We start from the raw sequence: 18,147 nt of genomic DNA, 5'->3' as shown, positions 1-18,147 counted from the left end.
CTCCCCTTTTTTCTTCGTCAACTTCTTGGTCTACATCAGCTATACTCCCAGTGCTGCTGCTGATGATGATGGTGTCTTGTGAAAGTTTTGCAAGTCTTTTAACTTTTCTTCCGTAGATACCTATACTTATATCTGTGTACCTATACAATTTTATTTTTTGTCTAGCTCGAAAGTATTTTTATACAAGGAGAAGGACATTAATTTTGAAAATAAATTCATAAAGGTAGCACGGTGTGTTTTTGCTGCCTGCTCAAGCTCAGGCTCACAACTCAGAACTCAACTCACTTTTGTGCTTTTACTTCCCTACAACTCCTGATTCCTCTATGTAGGTATATAACTAAACCCTGAACACTGAGAAGCAGTATAAAGTATAAGAAAAGTCATGTCCCTTAAGTTGATGATTTATTATGGGTCTTTTGGAAGGAACGTTAAAGATAATATAAAGTAAATTCTGTACCACGAAACCCCTGGAGGACATGACTTTGGTTACAAAAATAAAATAAGACCCTAAAGAAAAAATAAAAAGAGTTTTCGTTTATTTTCTCGACTCGGCTTCATTTTGATTTTTTCATTCTTGTGCATCACTATTGCCATCAAGCCGTGTTTCTTTTGGGTTGATATATATATATCGGGTAAGGGAATGGGGGGACGGGAAGTAAGTAGATATTTTGGAATGGGTTTTGGAGTGAATTAACTTTTCAACAATTTTTCTTATAACGGGAAACAGTTTCTTAGGCGTTTAACCCTTTAGTGTTAGAATGTTGGTTGGTATTCTTTTTTTTTCTTACTGTTGTTTCTGTCCCTTGTCACAAGCGCCACCGCCATACAGTGAGGTAGGTAGGTATAGGAAGGATTTAAGCGAAACAATTAGACAAGAATTTGATAGGAATATTTAAACAGCTCTTCGGGTGGAACTTTCAATGGCGGAAGTAATGAAATTTTCAAATTGTTTTTCTATTCAAAATGTAAGTATGTATAGAAGCTCGTATATATCCTTGTTATATTGTAGGCGGGACTTTTAAGGTAATTGTTTATTAAGTGGATTTTGGTATTTTAGACTGTTTGATTTATGTATGCATTTGGTGTGGGTAACCTGCCTACCTGCCTCTTTTAAATTCCTTTTTTTGTTGGGTGAAAAGTCAGAATATTATTATCATGTGCGTGAAGTATGTACAAAATTGTTAATTTTTAATTTCGAACAAATTTACAACATTTATTTTTTTCTCTTAGTACTTAAATTGTAAGATTTTGAAAAAAAAAGTTCTGCTAAAAAGATAAAGAAACCAAGAGTTTAGAACAAATTAAGAAAACTTAACTTTCTCAAAATGTTCAATGTTGAAAAAAGTATAGTTTCACCAATATAATCATTCATATAAGCAGGACCAAATATTTTTGTACTACAACGAAAAATAGTTTTTCTCACTTATCGCTAAAAACAAGGACAAGGAAACCTTGTGCACTATTTTTGTGTAACTGAATATTTATTCAATAATCTTCAATTGTTTGCTTTTACGAAATATGACTCGAAACGTATTTCGTCTTATGGGACATATTGCTTTAATTAACTTGTCTGTACGTGCGTGTGTACGTACGTTCGCACATTCACGACTTTTTTTCATCGTCCATAGTTAAAGAACCAGTAAAGATATGGACTTCAATTAAATTTTCTTATACAGATAATAATGAAGAAAGATGCAGAAAGGACTCTCAGCAGAATTAAGTGGGCGGTTTTTTTTTTTAATTTTGAATATTTTGGTAAACCCTAGTTATCTCACGAACCCATAAAGCTAGACACTTAAATTAAATGTAATATTATGTATTGTAACGTGATAACAAAAAAATATATTTTTTGACAAAATTCCAATGAACAATTTTTTTAAAAATCAAAAAAACTAAAAGAAATATTTGTCACCTCAAAAATTTTACGAACAAAAAAAATTGTACCTCCAAATTAATTTTGTACAACGAAGAATAACGTTTTCAACATTAGGAAAAATGTTCGACTCAAACATTTCAAAAATTTGAGATTATGGCTTTCAATTAATTTTATCTTTTAAATATTGTTTTTAAGAAAAATCGAATTGACAGTTTTTTTACAAAAAACGATACTAAAACTTGGTAAAAAATTACTTTCGACTCAAATATCTTTTCAAAAATTGAAAATAATGGCTTCACACTAGTTTAATCTCACATTAAATATTTTTTTCGACATTCAAAAATACTACTAAATTTGGTAAAAATTGGTTTTCAACTAAAAATCTCGTTAACAAATTTTGAAATCAAACTATTTCTTCATATGAAAAATAGTGTTATTAATTTTTAAGAATAATTCAACTGACAACTTTTTTAACAAAACATGAAATCCTACAAACCTTTTAAGCAAAAAAATCGACAGACGGGATGGGAAGTGTGGGTTTCATCCCAGGCATTTTTTTTCAAAATTAAAAAAAACGATTGACGGTTGATAGACTTACATATATCAATTCAAACCAAAATTGGTACTGTGAAAATCAATTGACAAAATATTGTGCTATTGTGAATGCCTTAAAAATAATTTCATTATTCTGGCAACTGACAGAAGTTATGAAAGCAAATAAAAAAAATTTAAAACAAAACAAAAAATGACTTCGACTGAGTTATTTTTTGATGATGATGAGGATTGAAATGATTGTGAACTCATTGAAATGGCGAGAATGCGAAGGAGTTTGAGAGATGCATCCAATCCTTTGGAACTGGAAACCAAATGTGAGTAAAAAGGTTTTGATTTCTAGACACAAATAACTTAATCTGTACCTGCTCTGCTCCGTTTTCAATTTAAAAAAAAAAAAAAACTTTCGGCTATTCAAGGATGCATTTCATGATATTTTCCAAGAAATATAATACAAGTTGAAGATCTGCAATAGTATTCGAGCCGTGCCGAATATTTTAAAACTAGCAACAGTGCTAATGGGAACTGCACATGGCAACTACCAGTTGAGTTTAAGAAACGACTTTAATTTTTGTATTTCCCAATCAACTACATCGCTTGTCCTAAAGGAATTCCTTGGTGTAATTGAAAACTATGTGTGCCCAAAATGGATAAAGTTCCATTACACTGAGGAGAAAGAAAGGAGGGCAAAAGTTTATTATTTTGAGAAAAGTGGCATTCCTAACGTGGTAGGATGCTTGGACACATTAAGATCATAGGCCCAGACAAAAATATTCGACACTTGTATACAACCAAAAAGGAATTCCATAGCTTTAATGCTTTGATCGTAAGTATTTTGAAATATGTAGATACATTTTTTAATTAAAGAAAAACTTAAATTGCATTTTAAAGGTGTGTGATCATTTAATGTGTATTAAATATGTTGTTGTTAAACATCCAGGAGCATCCCACGATTCGAACATATGGAATATGTCCGCACTGAAAGCAAAAATCGCAACAAATTACCGAAATGGACGCAACGACTTTCGGCTTTTTGGTATGTATTTATATTGTCGTCTGAGAATTACAAAGTCGAATGTGAAAAAAAATCTTGAATCTAAGGCACGGAAAAAAACAAAAAATCATGCATACTACCATGTAATTCTCTGCTGACGGTAAATTTACTAGGTAACATAAATGTAGGTGTGCGTGCATTCACATTCGACATTTATGTATAGGTGTATTTACCTCCGTGCATTTGTTGATTTACTTTTTATGATATGAATTTTTTAAGCACCGTATCTTCTGACTCCATATAGAAATACTGAAGAAGGTTCAGTGCAAGCAAGATTCAATAAAAAGCATGTTCAGGGAAGAAATATAATTGAAAGAACTACAGGGGTCTTGAAAGGAAGATTCAGATGCCTGCTACGGGCAAGGGAGCTTCATTACAAACCGAAAAAAGCAACACAAATCACAAATTTTGTGCAGCCCTGCATAACATATGTATTCAATATCGCACTGAAGTTCCACAAAAGGTAAACATTGAGTATGTAGGGGATTAAGATGAATCATTGAACGACAATTTCAACGAAGGCAACCGAATAGGAGACAACATTTTAAATTTCATGTAAACAAAATATGTATGTATGTATGTATGATTTTATTTGTATCAAACAAAAAGTAACATACATATACATATGTATTATGTGACTAACCTAAAATAACAATTAAACAAAAAATAAGGCAAAAAATTAATTTCATATAAGATAACAATTAAAATCTATTCATTAGAAGCTTTGGTTTTTTCAGCTCCAGCATTTCTATTTTCAACTTTAGTTTAGCTTTTCTGTCCCTCTCTTAGTTTTCTTTATTTTCCTTGTAGAGTTTCAATTTTTTCCTTTTTTGACTGCTCATTGGCGATTTGAAGTTTCTTTTTTGAATAATATTCAATTTTCTTCATACTTTTTTAATATCACCCAGAATATTCAGCATACTTTCGTGATAGTTCAATTGGTTCTGCACTCTGGGTTTTTAATAAGAATATTCTATCGTTTTCATTTTTTTTCTTTGAAGAGGTTTTTTTCTGCTGTTGTGCAACAATTTTAACTGGATCCTGGTCAATCTGATGGGTTGATCGTTCATATGCGGCTTCTTCAGTCAATAAATCATTTTCATTTGAGGTGTTAATAGTTTAAAAACCAAATTCTCGTTCGGGTGGATTAACACATGTATTTAGACCCAATAAACTTACAACAGCTTCTCCCATATCGCTGAAGTGGTGAAGTCTATTTGGGCCACCACCAGTGGCTGATATTTCGATTTTGTTTTCAGTTTTTTTTTTTCTTTGTTTTGCATTTTAGGTCGGCCCATACTCTTTGCCACTTCTCTGAGAAGCCAGCTTTTGTAGAGAATCCCTTAGCGATTTCAATATTTTGTTCCATCAACTGGACTAATCTGCATATCTGTTTTTTGTTACTAATAACTTTTTGAGACCTTAAAAATACAAAATTTACGATTTTATAAATTTTTATAGTTCAAAACTCACATTTTTTTGTTATTTTTTCAGCAAACACGAACTCATCAAACACAAATTTACGATTGAAAAAAAAATTGCCAGTTGTCAGGAAAGTCGATGAATTTTTTTTCTTAATACCAATTTTTTCCATTCACAATAGGTTATTGATACAAATCCACAATGTATAAATAATTCATTGACAGTTGACACTCACAATACCATTTAGTAAAATTTATTGAAAAATTTCAATTTTTAATTGGTAGTCGATCTTCACATTAAGGGTGTTTAAGATAATTTTGTTATTATTTTGAAATAATATTAGGAACAATTTTAATTTCCAAACCATTTACAACAACCTTGACGAGTTTGTTGACTTTCTGTAGTTAAAAATCAACCAAATTGGTGTTTGATTAATTGAACCCTGTAGACCTCACTCTATTTTTAAATATAATTCTAGAAGAAATATTCGTAAACCCCTTCTTTTTTTAATGATAAGATAAACCCTTTACTTGCGGTGTGATGGTTAGTGCTAAGGACTGTCATTCCAAATATCTTGGGATTAGTCCCTGCCTGTGCCACCTAACTTTTTTTCACTTGTACTATTTCTTGTGAGGAATGGGCAAATTCTCCAAAAATAATTGTTGTCACGAAAAAGTGGTTTCTCAGATTAACCGATTGGATTCGGCATACAAACTATTTATTTAACTCAACCCATGTCAAGTAGATATGTAGTTACATTGTCCAATTTAAGAAATTTGTATAGTAAAACCCCTTCGTCTCTAAACTTACCATCGTTCTTGTGTTTAAAATCTGATTGTTCAGAAATTCCGACCTCCACCGTAAGCATTATGTAGATCTTGCTTGAAAATATCATTTTGATATAAATATATTTTATTCAGATACAATTACAGACACAGATATGAGAATAATCATACCTATTATTCCGAGTAAAGCTATTAAAAATGTTACAATCAAAGAATATTTAAAGCTCAGGTATTCTTATTCCTTTGACATTTTATATCCATAAATCCTACATCTTCTTTTACAAAGGGGCTCAACAGAAACATTACAATCGAGACAAAAAAAAAACAAAATCCTGTTCTTTAGGTTTTGAACACAACACACACATTACCACAGCGATATCAAGGAAAACTTATCCCCTGTTTAACCCTTTATTTTACTATACCTATACAAAACATAATATTGAACAACTTCCTTTTGGGGGTATCTACAAGAATATGTTTTTCCTTCAAAAACTATTCCGAAGAGATTTGATAAAATAGATAAATGGGATTACAATATCAGTCGTGTCTACAGTTTTACATGCACAGGGATTACAATATCTTTATACCCTTTCTTTTATCACAAAACATTAGTTTCCTGACAGAGGGGCCTAGGGTTTTACAAGATCAAGATTGCACGAGCTTGACACTATACCTAACATAGTTACATGGTGTGGCTATGCAGGTTTCTGAGAATTTAAAGAAAAATCCGATTTTAGCGATTGTATTTGAATTAACTTTAAGGCCAGTTAAGCTTTAAAGGCAAACAAAAATGAACCAAAATATTTTAGAAAAGAAACACGCTAAGGTTTCACAGATAGGGTATTCTTTTATATAATATTTGATAGAATTCTTCCATTCACGTTAATATTTTTGAATGAAAGATTTAGAGTTGAATTTGATAGCCAGGGAAATATTGTTACTTACAGGCCTTTGCCTGCTTCAGCTTTAAAACAACAAAATAATGGAAGCAATTTAACGGTAGGTCTCTTTTTGATCAATTTAAAACAATTTTACATGGTAAATTAATATTTAAATTAAAAGCTGTTAAGAAAAGAAACATTAAAAAAGTTTTCTTGATGAGAAAATAATAATTTGAAGAATTTTATCGTCTTTTCTCCTAACTAAGAAAGATTGAAATAATACAAATTAATCTGTTGTCATAATTTGTATTTGTTCATCATCTGAATAATACTTAAACTTTCGAATTAATTTCTTTCTCTAAAACAAAGTAATTCGTTCATCGCTTTATTTAATTTAATTTCTTTAAAATGAAATAAAAATAAATACAAATTGCAATACCCAAAACAATCACCAAAATTGAATACTTTGGTTTCTCCTTCCTTAAACGTCAAAAAAACATTTATGGCACAAAATCACTTGAAAAAGATGTCATAAAGGCGAGAGAATCTTGCAATAGTCTTGCAACTGTTGCATCAAATAATATCAAATCACTGCATGGAGATAGATTAAAATAACGGTTTATCCATTTTGCGGTTTAAAAAGAATAGGGCTCGAATTCGAAATATGTCAAACAAAGTTATTGAACCAATTTTTTGTTTTAGTGAAAGTCTGACATTTACGAAAATGGATCGCTTAACTACAAAATATCGCATCAAAAAAAAATCAAATGGGGTGGCGCAACAGTCCGTTGTGAACCAGGGCCTAGTGACTTACAACTCTCGACCATTCCTGTGTGCGAGTACTGTTGTCAGGAATGGAAGGGACCTACAATTTTAGGCCGAATCCGAACGGCTAGTTTGAGAAAGCACTTTTTCATGACAAGAATTACTCTTGAAGGAAATTATTTTTTTTTTTTTTTTTAAATGAAGGTGGCACAGGCAAGGATTGAACCCAAGACCCCTTGCATGACAGTCCAACGCACTAACCATCATGCCACGGGTACTACGCACAAAATATCGCATACAAATTGTTAAAACCTACAACAAAAAAGGTGTTTCTGCCACAGCCACATATCGTGCAAATTATCTTTTACACAACTGCGCAAGCAATTGGACAAATTGTGAAGAAATCTGAAGACACTGGATTGGTTACGGATATTGTAAGGCCTTTGCATCATCGCTTGTTAGCCTGAACATATCGCTCTGTAATTGAAAGTGTTTCCGAAGACTCGAATTTGCCGATTTCTAGTCGTTCTCAGGAATTAGGACTGTCTTACGGCACATTATGGAGTATTTTGCATTTCATTCTACACCTACACCCATATGTAGTCCAGCTCACAGAACAACTGAAGCCAGCTGACCATTCATAACGTGCGTCGTGGATACGTCGAAGAGGTGCTTGAAAAACAGGCGGTGGACGGCGATTTTTCAAACAAAATATTCTTCAGCTAAGCGACGAAACACATTTTTCACTCGGTGGTGATGCTTATACACAAAATCGTCGCATTTGGGTTCTGAGAATCCTCAATTAATTGAAAAGAGGCTATTACATCCACAAAAAGAAGCTAGGATGCGACTAACACTGATAACTTCCCATCCCGTCTGTCGATTTGTCTTGCTTAAAGGTTAGTAGGTTTTCGTGTTGGGTTAAAAAAGTTGTTAGTAGCATTATTCTTAAAAATTTTAAAATTACCAACAATATTTTTCATATATAGTTTTGTTTCAAAATTTAGTTTTGTTAAATAGATTTGTAGTCAAAAACAATTTTTTAATAATTTAAGTAGCATTTCTTAAATTTTTACGAATTGGATAAATAAAATTAATTTGAGAATATAAAGAACCGAACATCAATTTTTACCAAATTTTTGAAAAGCTTTTAGAGTCGAAAGTAAATTTTTGCCAAGTTTTGTTAAATTTTCTTTTAAGTTTTTATTTAAAGTTTTTAAACTGTAAATTCGATTTTTCTCAAAATTTTTCGGAATGTTGAAAACAATATTTCCTATAAGATAAAATTCGTTGGAAGCCATAATCTCAAATTTTTGCCAACTTTGAGTACTGTTTTTTTAGGTTTTTGCCAACTTTGAGTACTGTTTTTTTAGGTTTTTATATTTACGATGATTTTAAAAACGTTATTTTTCGTTGTAAAAAATTGTTTCGGAAGTGAAATCATTTTGAATACGTAATATTTTTGCGGTAACAATTTTTTTTCAGTTTTTTTTTTTGATTTATAAAAAACCGTTAGTTGGATTATTTTTTTCAGGAAATACACTTCTTTGGTATCACGTTACTATATATAATATACAATTTAATTTAAGTCTCAAGCTTGAGCTTCATTGGTTCGTGAGATATTTAGGCTTAGACGCGAGAGCCCTTTCTGCATCTTTCTTCCTTTGTATAACAAAATTTATTTGAAGTCAATATCCTTCTCTGTTCTTGAGCTATGGACGCCCAAAAAAAAAATTCGCCAACGTACGGACGTACAGACGTACGAACGTACGTACACAGGCACGAACAGACGTCTTTCTAAAAGTCTTTTATTTCGACTCTAGGGACCTTTAAATGTCGAGAAATGTCAAATTTTTCAATTTGACAATGCGGACCTATTACAATAACTTCCTGTGAAACGTTAAAAATTCAGTGTTTGTTGCACCTTTTGGTCGGGAAGTGGGATTGAACTTAACTTCTTCGAAAACGACTAGGAAACGACTTCCACCGTCAATGCGGAGCGTTATGTTTTTGTCTATGTCGAATTTGACTTGGAGAATATGTGGTTTCAAAAAGACGGTGCCACATGCCGCACAACTAGAGTGAATATGGCTTTATTGCAGAATAAAATTTCCTGGCCGGGTAATTTGTCGTCATGACGATATCAACTGGCCACCAAGGTATGACACCGATTGACTTTTTTTTGTAAGGCTACGCAAAGACCTTGTTTATGCAGATAGACCTTCAACTCTTTTGCACTTAAGAACCAACATTCGTCAAGAAAAAGGAAATGTTTATACGAACACAAGTAACAATTAAGGGATTTCATTTGCATTGCGAATATTACAACCTCAGTATAGGTGTGAACGCAATACTGTATGGCTTAGAAGATTTCTATTAGATAAAAAGTTGTTAGCATAGTTGGCCATACTGAGAATAGTTACGTCACAATAGTTATAGCCGATACGCCAGTGCCAGTATTGGAGTCAGGCCCATACTGACTGGCGGCATGTACTACGCTCCTATTCTATACATTAATGTTATGTCCCATATGCTTGCATTGGAGTTAGAACTTTCCAAAAAGGGTATCGATTATTACGCCATAAATTATCGCGGGAAAAAATAGTAGCATTGCGACATCCGGTACAGTATGGGGCTGAAGGCAATGCTGTCTCGTCAAACGTACTATGGGCTCATATGTTACAACGAAAGATTGTGGTACCATAAAGTAGTACATAATCCTATACTTAGAGGAGTTGTTGCAAGGCAATGATGGAATATTACCGATACGAATACAAATAATAAAAATGTATTGAGTCAAATAAAGCTAATCATCGTCAATTTGAACTCCTGTTTTCTGTTTTCATAACATACATACATGAGCTTTACATTCCGATCAATAAGTAAAAGAGCGGTAAGATCAATCGTTTTGGCAAATTTATTTATTTTTTGGTTTGTTTGTTTGTGAGAAATGACCCACTTTGCCGAAACAAATTGAAAGTAGAGGATAGTCTTGATTCCTTTCAGAACGCTTTCTCTTTGGTGTTGTTCGTGTAGGTGATCCGGCCCGATTTTAGGATCGGTGGCAAAACAAGTTGTAGTTGCAGGAGATCTAAGTCGAGATACACTTCGGAGTCGTCCACGGAATTTTAGTGTTTTTTTTTTGCAGCTTTGCATAAATGCTAGGCTATTTCAAGTTTGAAATCGTGAAATTAATGTTGCTGCTTATCTTGAAAAATTTGTCTTGTCTTCTTGACCAAGCGGAATGTAATTATCATTGGCGTTGAAACGGCTGAAGATTTAATTTTTTTCAAATCTATTGCACGTCATTGTATTGTCCTAGAGTTTTATTCCAGTAATGCCTTGAAGTCGGCAACAGGACGTACCATTCCGATGAATTGCTCTATTTCATCTTTTATGATGCTGACCACATTGTTTATATTATCCTGATATGCTTTTTTATTTGATTCGTCAGTTATTTGACCCATTATCTCATTAGTAAACAGGAATTTAAAACATTCCGATGGGGTATTAAGGGCCTTTACTAATTCTGGCAGCTCAGCCGATCCCGAAAATATGAAGTTTTTCTTGACGTACGCAGGAATATGTTCCTTTCTCAATTAAATTTGGTTTTTTGATTTAGTTTTATTTACCCTGGATTCGGTTTCTTTCACCACAACGTCATCTTCTCTGTTTTCGAATTGCATCTCAGTCTCTTGGTGCTCCATCTTTAGGAATACGATTCACAAAATCCGATCTTCCGTAAAATTAAACGGATCTTCAGTTTAAGAACAATTGAATACGACATTTTTGTCATGCCTTATTATAAATTCCTTAAACCAAAAGATGTATGTAACAAGAACCTTAAAATTATTGAATAAACATATTTATCTATCTATCTACAAAAGTTCGGTTAACAAATTGTCTACATAATGATGCCTATCCTGATATATTGTGTTTCCGAGAAGCAAGAGTTCTCCTCCAATCATTTTTTACTCAAAGAAATTCTTTTCAGAAAACCAAATACCTAGGAATTTGACCCCTCCCTCTGTGAGCTAAGTGAATGTGAAAATTACATTGTTTACCGCATAAAGTTCATGCTTAATTTATCCAAAAAGGATATTGACTACATTGAATAGTCCATTTTGAATTATATAAATATACGCAAAATAAATACTCATCAAAATAAACACATTACCAATTGAATCGCAACCATGCAACAAATTGGAAAAAGAGGCTCAAAATCAACATAAAAACCTATAAATTTTTTAACACTATTTTTCCATATGTTCAATTCGACGTAATGCAATCAACCACATTGGTTTCACAAAGTAGAAAAATAAAAAACAAAATGATTCTTTTCTGTGTCTCATTTCCATAACCGCATCATCAACCGCTCCTCCCTCACAATGTCAATTTACTCACCTTACAATCTCCATATTGCTACTCCATTAACCGTTATCGTATAATAAAATTTACCTATCAAGTCGTATGGAAGTATAAATGAAAAACCAAATGTCATTATATTTATTTTTTGTATTTTTTAATATTTTTTTGTTTGTTTTATTTTCTGCACATGTTCAGTCTTTGTATAAGAAATAACATTTTTATACTTTATTATACAATTTATGTTTTTTTATTTATTTTTTTTTTCAGTTTTAATATTTTTTAAATATACAAATATGCTTTAAGGTATTATTTTTATTCATAATTCTGTTTGTTTTCTGTTTTTTTTTTCCTCTTGTTTTATTATTATATATTTTGTTTGTTGTTTTTGTTGCCTGGTTAAATTTATTATAAATGATGGGGATCCGTTACTTTTGTGTTGTGTATGTGTGTGTGAGTGTGTTGGTCTGATGTCCTTCTGTGCTATTTGATTTTAATTTTTTAAAAAATATTCAGTTTTCGTAGGCGATTTTAATCAATTTTCATTTTATAAAGAGAGGAGCATAAAATAAATCAAAAATTACCAAAGAAAAAAAACATATTTCTTAGAGTTAAATTTTTATATTGTAATTTTATCGATCAACAAAAATAACTGTATGTATTAATAATATATTGCTGGTATTACTCATGGTAGCTTAAGCATTTACCTCATTAAAAATATGTTTATTTTTGTTTCAGTTGTGTGTTTAAAGGGTGAAGTGTTTGTTTTCTTTTATTTATCTCTTTTTATTTAAAATTTTTAATATGGCACCAGCAATCGGCATTGATGATTTTTCGTTTTTTTGTTTATATTAAAACTTTATTTATCTACAAGAATATTTTTCTTTAAATTTTTTCTTTTGAGTGAAAATAGTTGTTTTTCTTTATATGTTTTTAAATTTTGTAAAATTAAAAGAAAATATAGGTAAAATATGTATTTTGTTGTTAGCCAATTAAATTATAAATTGTATTTTTTAATTAAGTTCATATATTATTTAATATATACTTAAAGTATTAAATTAATTCTATTTAAGTGGTCTTTATAAATTGTTTTTTTTTGTTTTTATTTTTTAATATTTGTTTTTTTTTTTTAGGAAATATATAATATATGTTTATAAAACTTTTTTTTAAATTTACATGAGTTAAAAATTAAATTCGAAACAAGGTTTTTTCTTTATATACGTTATTTTTAATACAAAATATTAGCCTATTTATTCTTTTTTTGTTTTTGTTAGGATCTGAATTTAAAAGTATTATATATAATATATTTTTTATTTTAAGATTTTATTCAAGAGTTTCTAACTATTTATTTACAGGATATTTGTTTTGTTTTCTTTTTTTTATTTTAATTTATTTACAAGTTGCTTGTCATTTGTTGATGATTTTTTTATATTGTCATTTTTTTCTCAAATTAAAAATTAAATTAAAATTAAAATATTGTTGGGAACGAAATTTGGGTTTGAGGCAAAAAATAACTTTATGAAGCATACACAAACATTTATCTGAAGAATATTTTGATACATAACTGAGCAGGAAGCTTATATAAGGTTTTTTTTGGCGCGGGTAGATTCTAGCACCTGTGGCGGCCATTTTGTTTTCGTGACATCTGTCATCTGACACGATTGAACAGCACGTTCAAATGATACAAACTTATTTTGAAAATGAGTGTTCGTTAACGCAAATGTGCGCGCATTACGCTCATTTCACGGTAGACGTGGTGGCCCATCATTGCTACTCTTTAACGTTTGATGGCCAAATTTGAGAAGACCGGTTTCAGTTTAGCGAATTTTGTGTCGGGACTTGGGCCTACACCCCTAGAAGATCTAACTGACCCTGGAGCTCAAAGATCATGACCATAGACAACGGCGTTTGTTCGCTGACTGGTCTTCGAATCGTTTAGAAGAGGACCCAAAATTCCACCGGAAAATCATATCTAGTGACGAGGCACATTTTTGGACGAATGGCTGTGTTAACAAGCAAAATTGCCGTCAAAAAGTAATCGTTCGGTGTGGATTTTGGGCCGGCGTGGTGGCGTTATTTGTTCGTACTTTTTTGAAAAGGACGTTAACGTTTTTTTAATGGATAAAAAGATTTTGACAGTTTTTGGAGTTGATTAATTTAAATACAAAATTAATTCAATTGAAAATATTTAAAATTAGTTTCCGCAATTCGGACATCTCTTACTTTTGCGGAACCATTTAAAAATTAGAAAAAAATATTTATCTTTTCTCTAAAACAATTCTAAGATACATTTTTTTGTTAAAAATTGAATCTCTCAAATATTTGGACAACTTGAATTTCTATACAATTGTTTCGAATTAGGATACAAATTCATTATTTTATTAATAAATTTTAGCTTTGGCAGATTGGACCTAAGTGTTAAAGTATTAAACATCAACTCAAAACCTTTTTTTTGTGAGATTCTTGCATTTCATTCAATTAGAAGAAAAAAGCCATTTTCTATAAAAAAAAAAATATTCAGTAGGGGAGAAGAAGTAGGGGTGATTGTTCTATAAAGAACAGCATTGGGAAGTACAAACAAAGTTATTCACGTGTGTCAAAGACTGCTCATGCAGGTATGCACTTATTTATTTGTATGCGTACTTATTTATTTGACTGGGTATGGGGTACCCTATCTTACCCGAACTAAAATAGTTGCTATATCATTAAAAGACTAATTGCAACTATGTTTAGTTCCCAGATTTTAGCTACAACTGCCACAGACCACAGCCAAATATTCAAAGAGAACCAAACTGTCATGAAGTCACTCCTCTTGTAACCTTCACTACAACAATATCATCTCCTAAGCCTGGTTGTTCTAGTTGGTTTGATGACCCTCAAATGAACAAGACACTAAGTAATCCACAAAAATCAACATGTACCGTAACCACTCCTCAGCAAGTAACTTTCCAGCAACACGCAAAACTTCTCGTGTTGTTAAAAAACGAGAAAAATGTAATGGCTGAAACACAAACACGCTTTAGATTCGGCTTCGCCTGACGTTTATGAGTTCAGCCATAGAAATTCAATGCATGCTATCACAATGAAGCTTCGACCTCACGTTTCGTTTGACAATCGTAAGGAAAAGAACGTAATGTAACGTAATTTGACTCCAAACGGAAGCTCTAGTTCAATTATCTGAACATTTGCTTTGTCTGACAGCTCATCAGCTGTAAAAAAAATGCCAACAAACAAAATATTTGCTCTTTGGAGGGATGAAATAATAGAAATGTCATTCAAAGCAACATCGAAGCAGGCCTAACGTAACGCAGACGAAGCCGAAGCTGAAGCGTGTATGTGTTTCATCCATAATGGTTGTGATTTGTAGTCCAATGAAGGCTAGGCTGCCTGTGCTGGTATTGATGATGAAGATGAAGATGCAACGTTTACTTGCGAATTTTGTCAGCAAAAATAAATTGGATTATTTACAACCCCATCTTTCTTCTCAGGGTACCCCGTTTTACCCGAAGGAGGAGGCATGATGAAGAGATCTGACCTTGTCTACTTTTTGTCAATTTTCCATTTTACATAATTTCTAATTTTAATTAGTTATGTAAGACTGATAACCAAGGATGATTACTGAAATAAAAACAAAATTAGGACACTAAAATGTTAGTTTTATTGAAATTCAAACGTTAAGTACTCCGCCCTACCCCCCTCTTCCCTAAAAATATCACAAATACTGCAGCTGAAATCCATTTTACATTCCTTGTATTTAAAAAAAAATAATTTTGAAAAATGTTAGATTGGATATATTTCTGAACATTTCAACCATATTTTGAATTGTGAAAAATCTTATATTGCACTCGGCTTGCAAAGTTTTAACCATGTCGAATTACTTCGCTTAAAATAATTTGTAGCAGGAATTGTTTATTTTTATGAAAACACAAAGAAAAAATTATCTAAAAGCAAGTTTCTGTTCAAATTGTTGATATTTCAATCTTAATTTGAAAAGCGACTACTTTTGGTGTTTGAAACTATTCACTTAATAAGTCTTTCCTTACCTTGTTATAGACTAAATGAAATTCAATCAATTTGTCCAAGATCTTAAGGTGTACGGTTTGCTCAGTTAATATCTCAAAATTATCAAAAAATTAAATATTTAAGTAAATTAGAATTTTGAAACTTAACAATTCGGAATTTTTTGAAATCATTAATCAAAACTTTTTTACTAATTTTTTGTTAATAAATTATTTCAAAAATTAAAATTCAATGTAATTATGAATAAAGTTCAAACTGCATAATTTTGAAATAAAATTTAAATTTTATATTTTTTTCAATTATTTTTAAAGTTTCATATTTAAATTTAAATCTAACGAATATTGTATTCGCATCCCTTGTTTCAATTTACTTTGTTAATTCTACAGTGTTTAATTTTGTTGCTGTTCGTTAATTATTTTAATTTTTAAATTGTATTTTAAATTACATTATTGGCAAAAAAATATTCATATATATGTATTTATGTATTGCTAGTTTATTATATATATAATAATTATGTTTACATTTATATATAAGTTTTTTTGTTGTATTAATTAAAATAAATTTTAATCTACAGTTAGTTAACACCTGTAGTTGTTGTAGTTGTTTTTTTTATATAATTTTGTTTATGTTTTTAAGCAGTACAAAAATTAACAATATAGTCCACATTCACTCGAGCTTATCTTTTCATTCTCGTCACATTTATACACAAAACCACGTTTTTTCTTAATTCTTTTTTTACTTTTAATTTAAAATTATTTATAAATTTTTAATTGGTGTTACATATGATTTATAATAACTATAATTTTGTATGTTTTGTTCATTTTTTATTTTTTGTTTTTGTATATATAGTTAAATCCTTCACACTTCATTTTTTTGTTTATTGTTTTAAATTTTATTTCATTTTGTGGTTTTTGCTTGATTTTTTAAAATATTTAATTTTTTATTTGAACTGTATTTATCCTAAGTGTTTATAATTTTGATTAAAGCAATAACGAGTTTTCTTATCCTTTAAGAGTCATACATAGACAACATGGGGTTTTGTCATCGTGTGTGTATCGGGATATTCGTAATGATCGAATTTCTCATACAAGTGCTCGGGTTCGTCGAGGGCCTCTTTGACGGGCAATTCCCAGGGCTTTAAGGCACGATATTCATTGGCTATTGCTTGTGCGGCCAAATATCGTTCGAGCTCGAGTTTGTCCACCTGTGGATGCGATTGGAAGTGATGATGCGAGGGGTGTTGTTGCATTATTCTATCGTGGACATTTACCACTGCCTTGACGGCCCGACGATCTTGGAGTAGTTTCCGTCGGCGTTTGACGAATCGCAGATAAAAGACCACACTCGCTCCGGTCATCACGACCACCAAGCACGTCAGAATTGCACAAACTATTGTGACAATGTGCGCCGGACATGTGATTTCACTTTCGGACATTGAGTGCAATAGGCGGCGCGTTCGAATGTTGTCCTGCCAGGTGTCACAGCTTATACGGTCATTGTCGAGTTTCAGATAGCTTGATGATGATGATGAGGATGATGATGATGATGGATGAGTACTGTTGCTGGCTGGTTTCTGAGAAGTTGGCTCATCAAAGTTGCCCGTGACAAGTCTCCAGAGCCAAAGGAGTGAGCAATTGCATTGTAAAGGGTTGTCGCCCAAGTAGAGCCTTTGTATCCTGTCAACTGGGAATTGTGCTGCATCTAGAGTCTGCAAGTTGTTGCCTTGCATCGAGATCTCCAAAATGTTGGGGTTGCCTTGGAAAAGACGCATCGGCAGATCGGAAAACACTGGATTGTAGTTAAGATCGAAAGACTGCAAATGAGTGTTGTCTACAAAAGCTCTAAAAATAAAGAAATAAAATAAACATTTAATTAAAATCCGACATTAATATTTATTGTTAGCAGGAAATTCTACTATAAATGAAAACAATGCACCTTTAAGAGCTTAACAACTAAAATGGCTAAAGTACCAAGAGTTGAATATACTATCTTCTTCTTTAACTCCTGTATGACTTTTCACTTCTTTACACATCTTTTTTAATCCGTCTTGTGTATTTTTTGATTTCTTTTTTGTCTGTTTCAGGAAAAACCACTTCGTTAGATTGTTGTGCACATCATGCATAGCTAACTATCTCTTTGCCTTATAGTCAGTGGTTTAAGAACGCAATTCCTGATTCTGACTAAAAACTATAAAGGATGTCCTGATGATGCTAGAGCATGGAAGCTCATGTACACATAACTTTATATATAGACACAAGTGAACAAGAACTTCTTTTTGATATTACACCCGAAATCCTTGTACAATCCTTTAAGTGAACTTTATGTAGCCATAGTGATTGAAGGGAAGCTTGCATATATAGAAATTTAAATCCTTGACGACTGTCGAAAACTCTTTATACGAATGTGAAAAAAAGAGATAGACAGATG

General features: G+C 31.6%; 1 protein-coding gene across 1 annotated transcript in view; it reads right to left on the bottom strand.

Moving 5' to 3' along the window:
* Positions 1–11,832: 11,832 nt before the first annotated feature.
* Positions 11,833–18,147, bottom strand: part of LOC129941290 (leucine-rich repeats and immunoglobulin-like domains protein 1) — a 273,125-nt gene continuing 266,810 nt past the window's right edge. The window contains exon 5 of the mRNA XM_056049881.1: positions 11,833–17,561. Within this exon, the coding sequence (XP_055905856.1) occupies positions 16,736–17,561 (826 nt within the window). The 3' untranslated portion in view covers positions 11,833–16,735. The remainder of the gene's footprint in view (positions 17,562–18,147) is intronic.

This window comes from Eupeodes corollae, chromosome 1 (assembly GCF_945859685.1).
Source record: "Eupeodes corollae chromosome 1, idEupCoro1.1, whole genome shotgun sequence".
Classification (NCBI taxonomy): domain Eukaryota; kingdom Metazoa; phylum Arthropoda; class Insecta; order Diptera; family Syrphidae; genus Eupeodes; species Eupeodes corollae.
The sequence above is the reverse complement of the archived record's forward strand: the minus strand, read 5'-3'. Positions and strand labels throughout refer to the sequence as shown.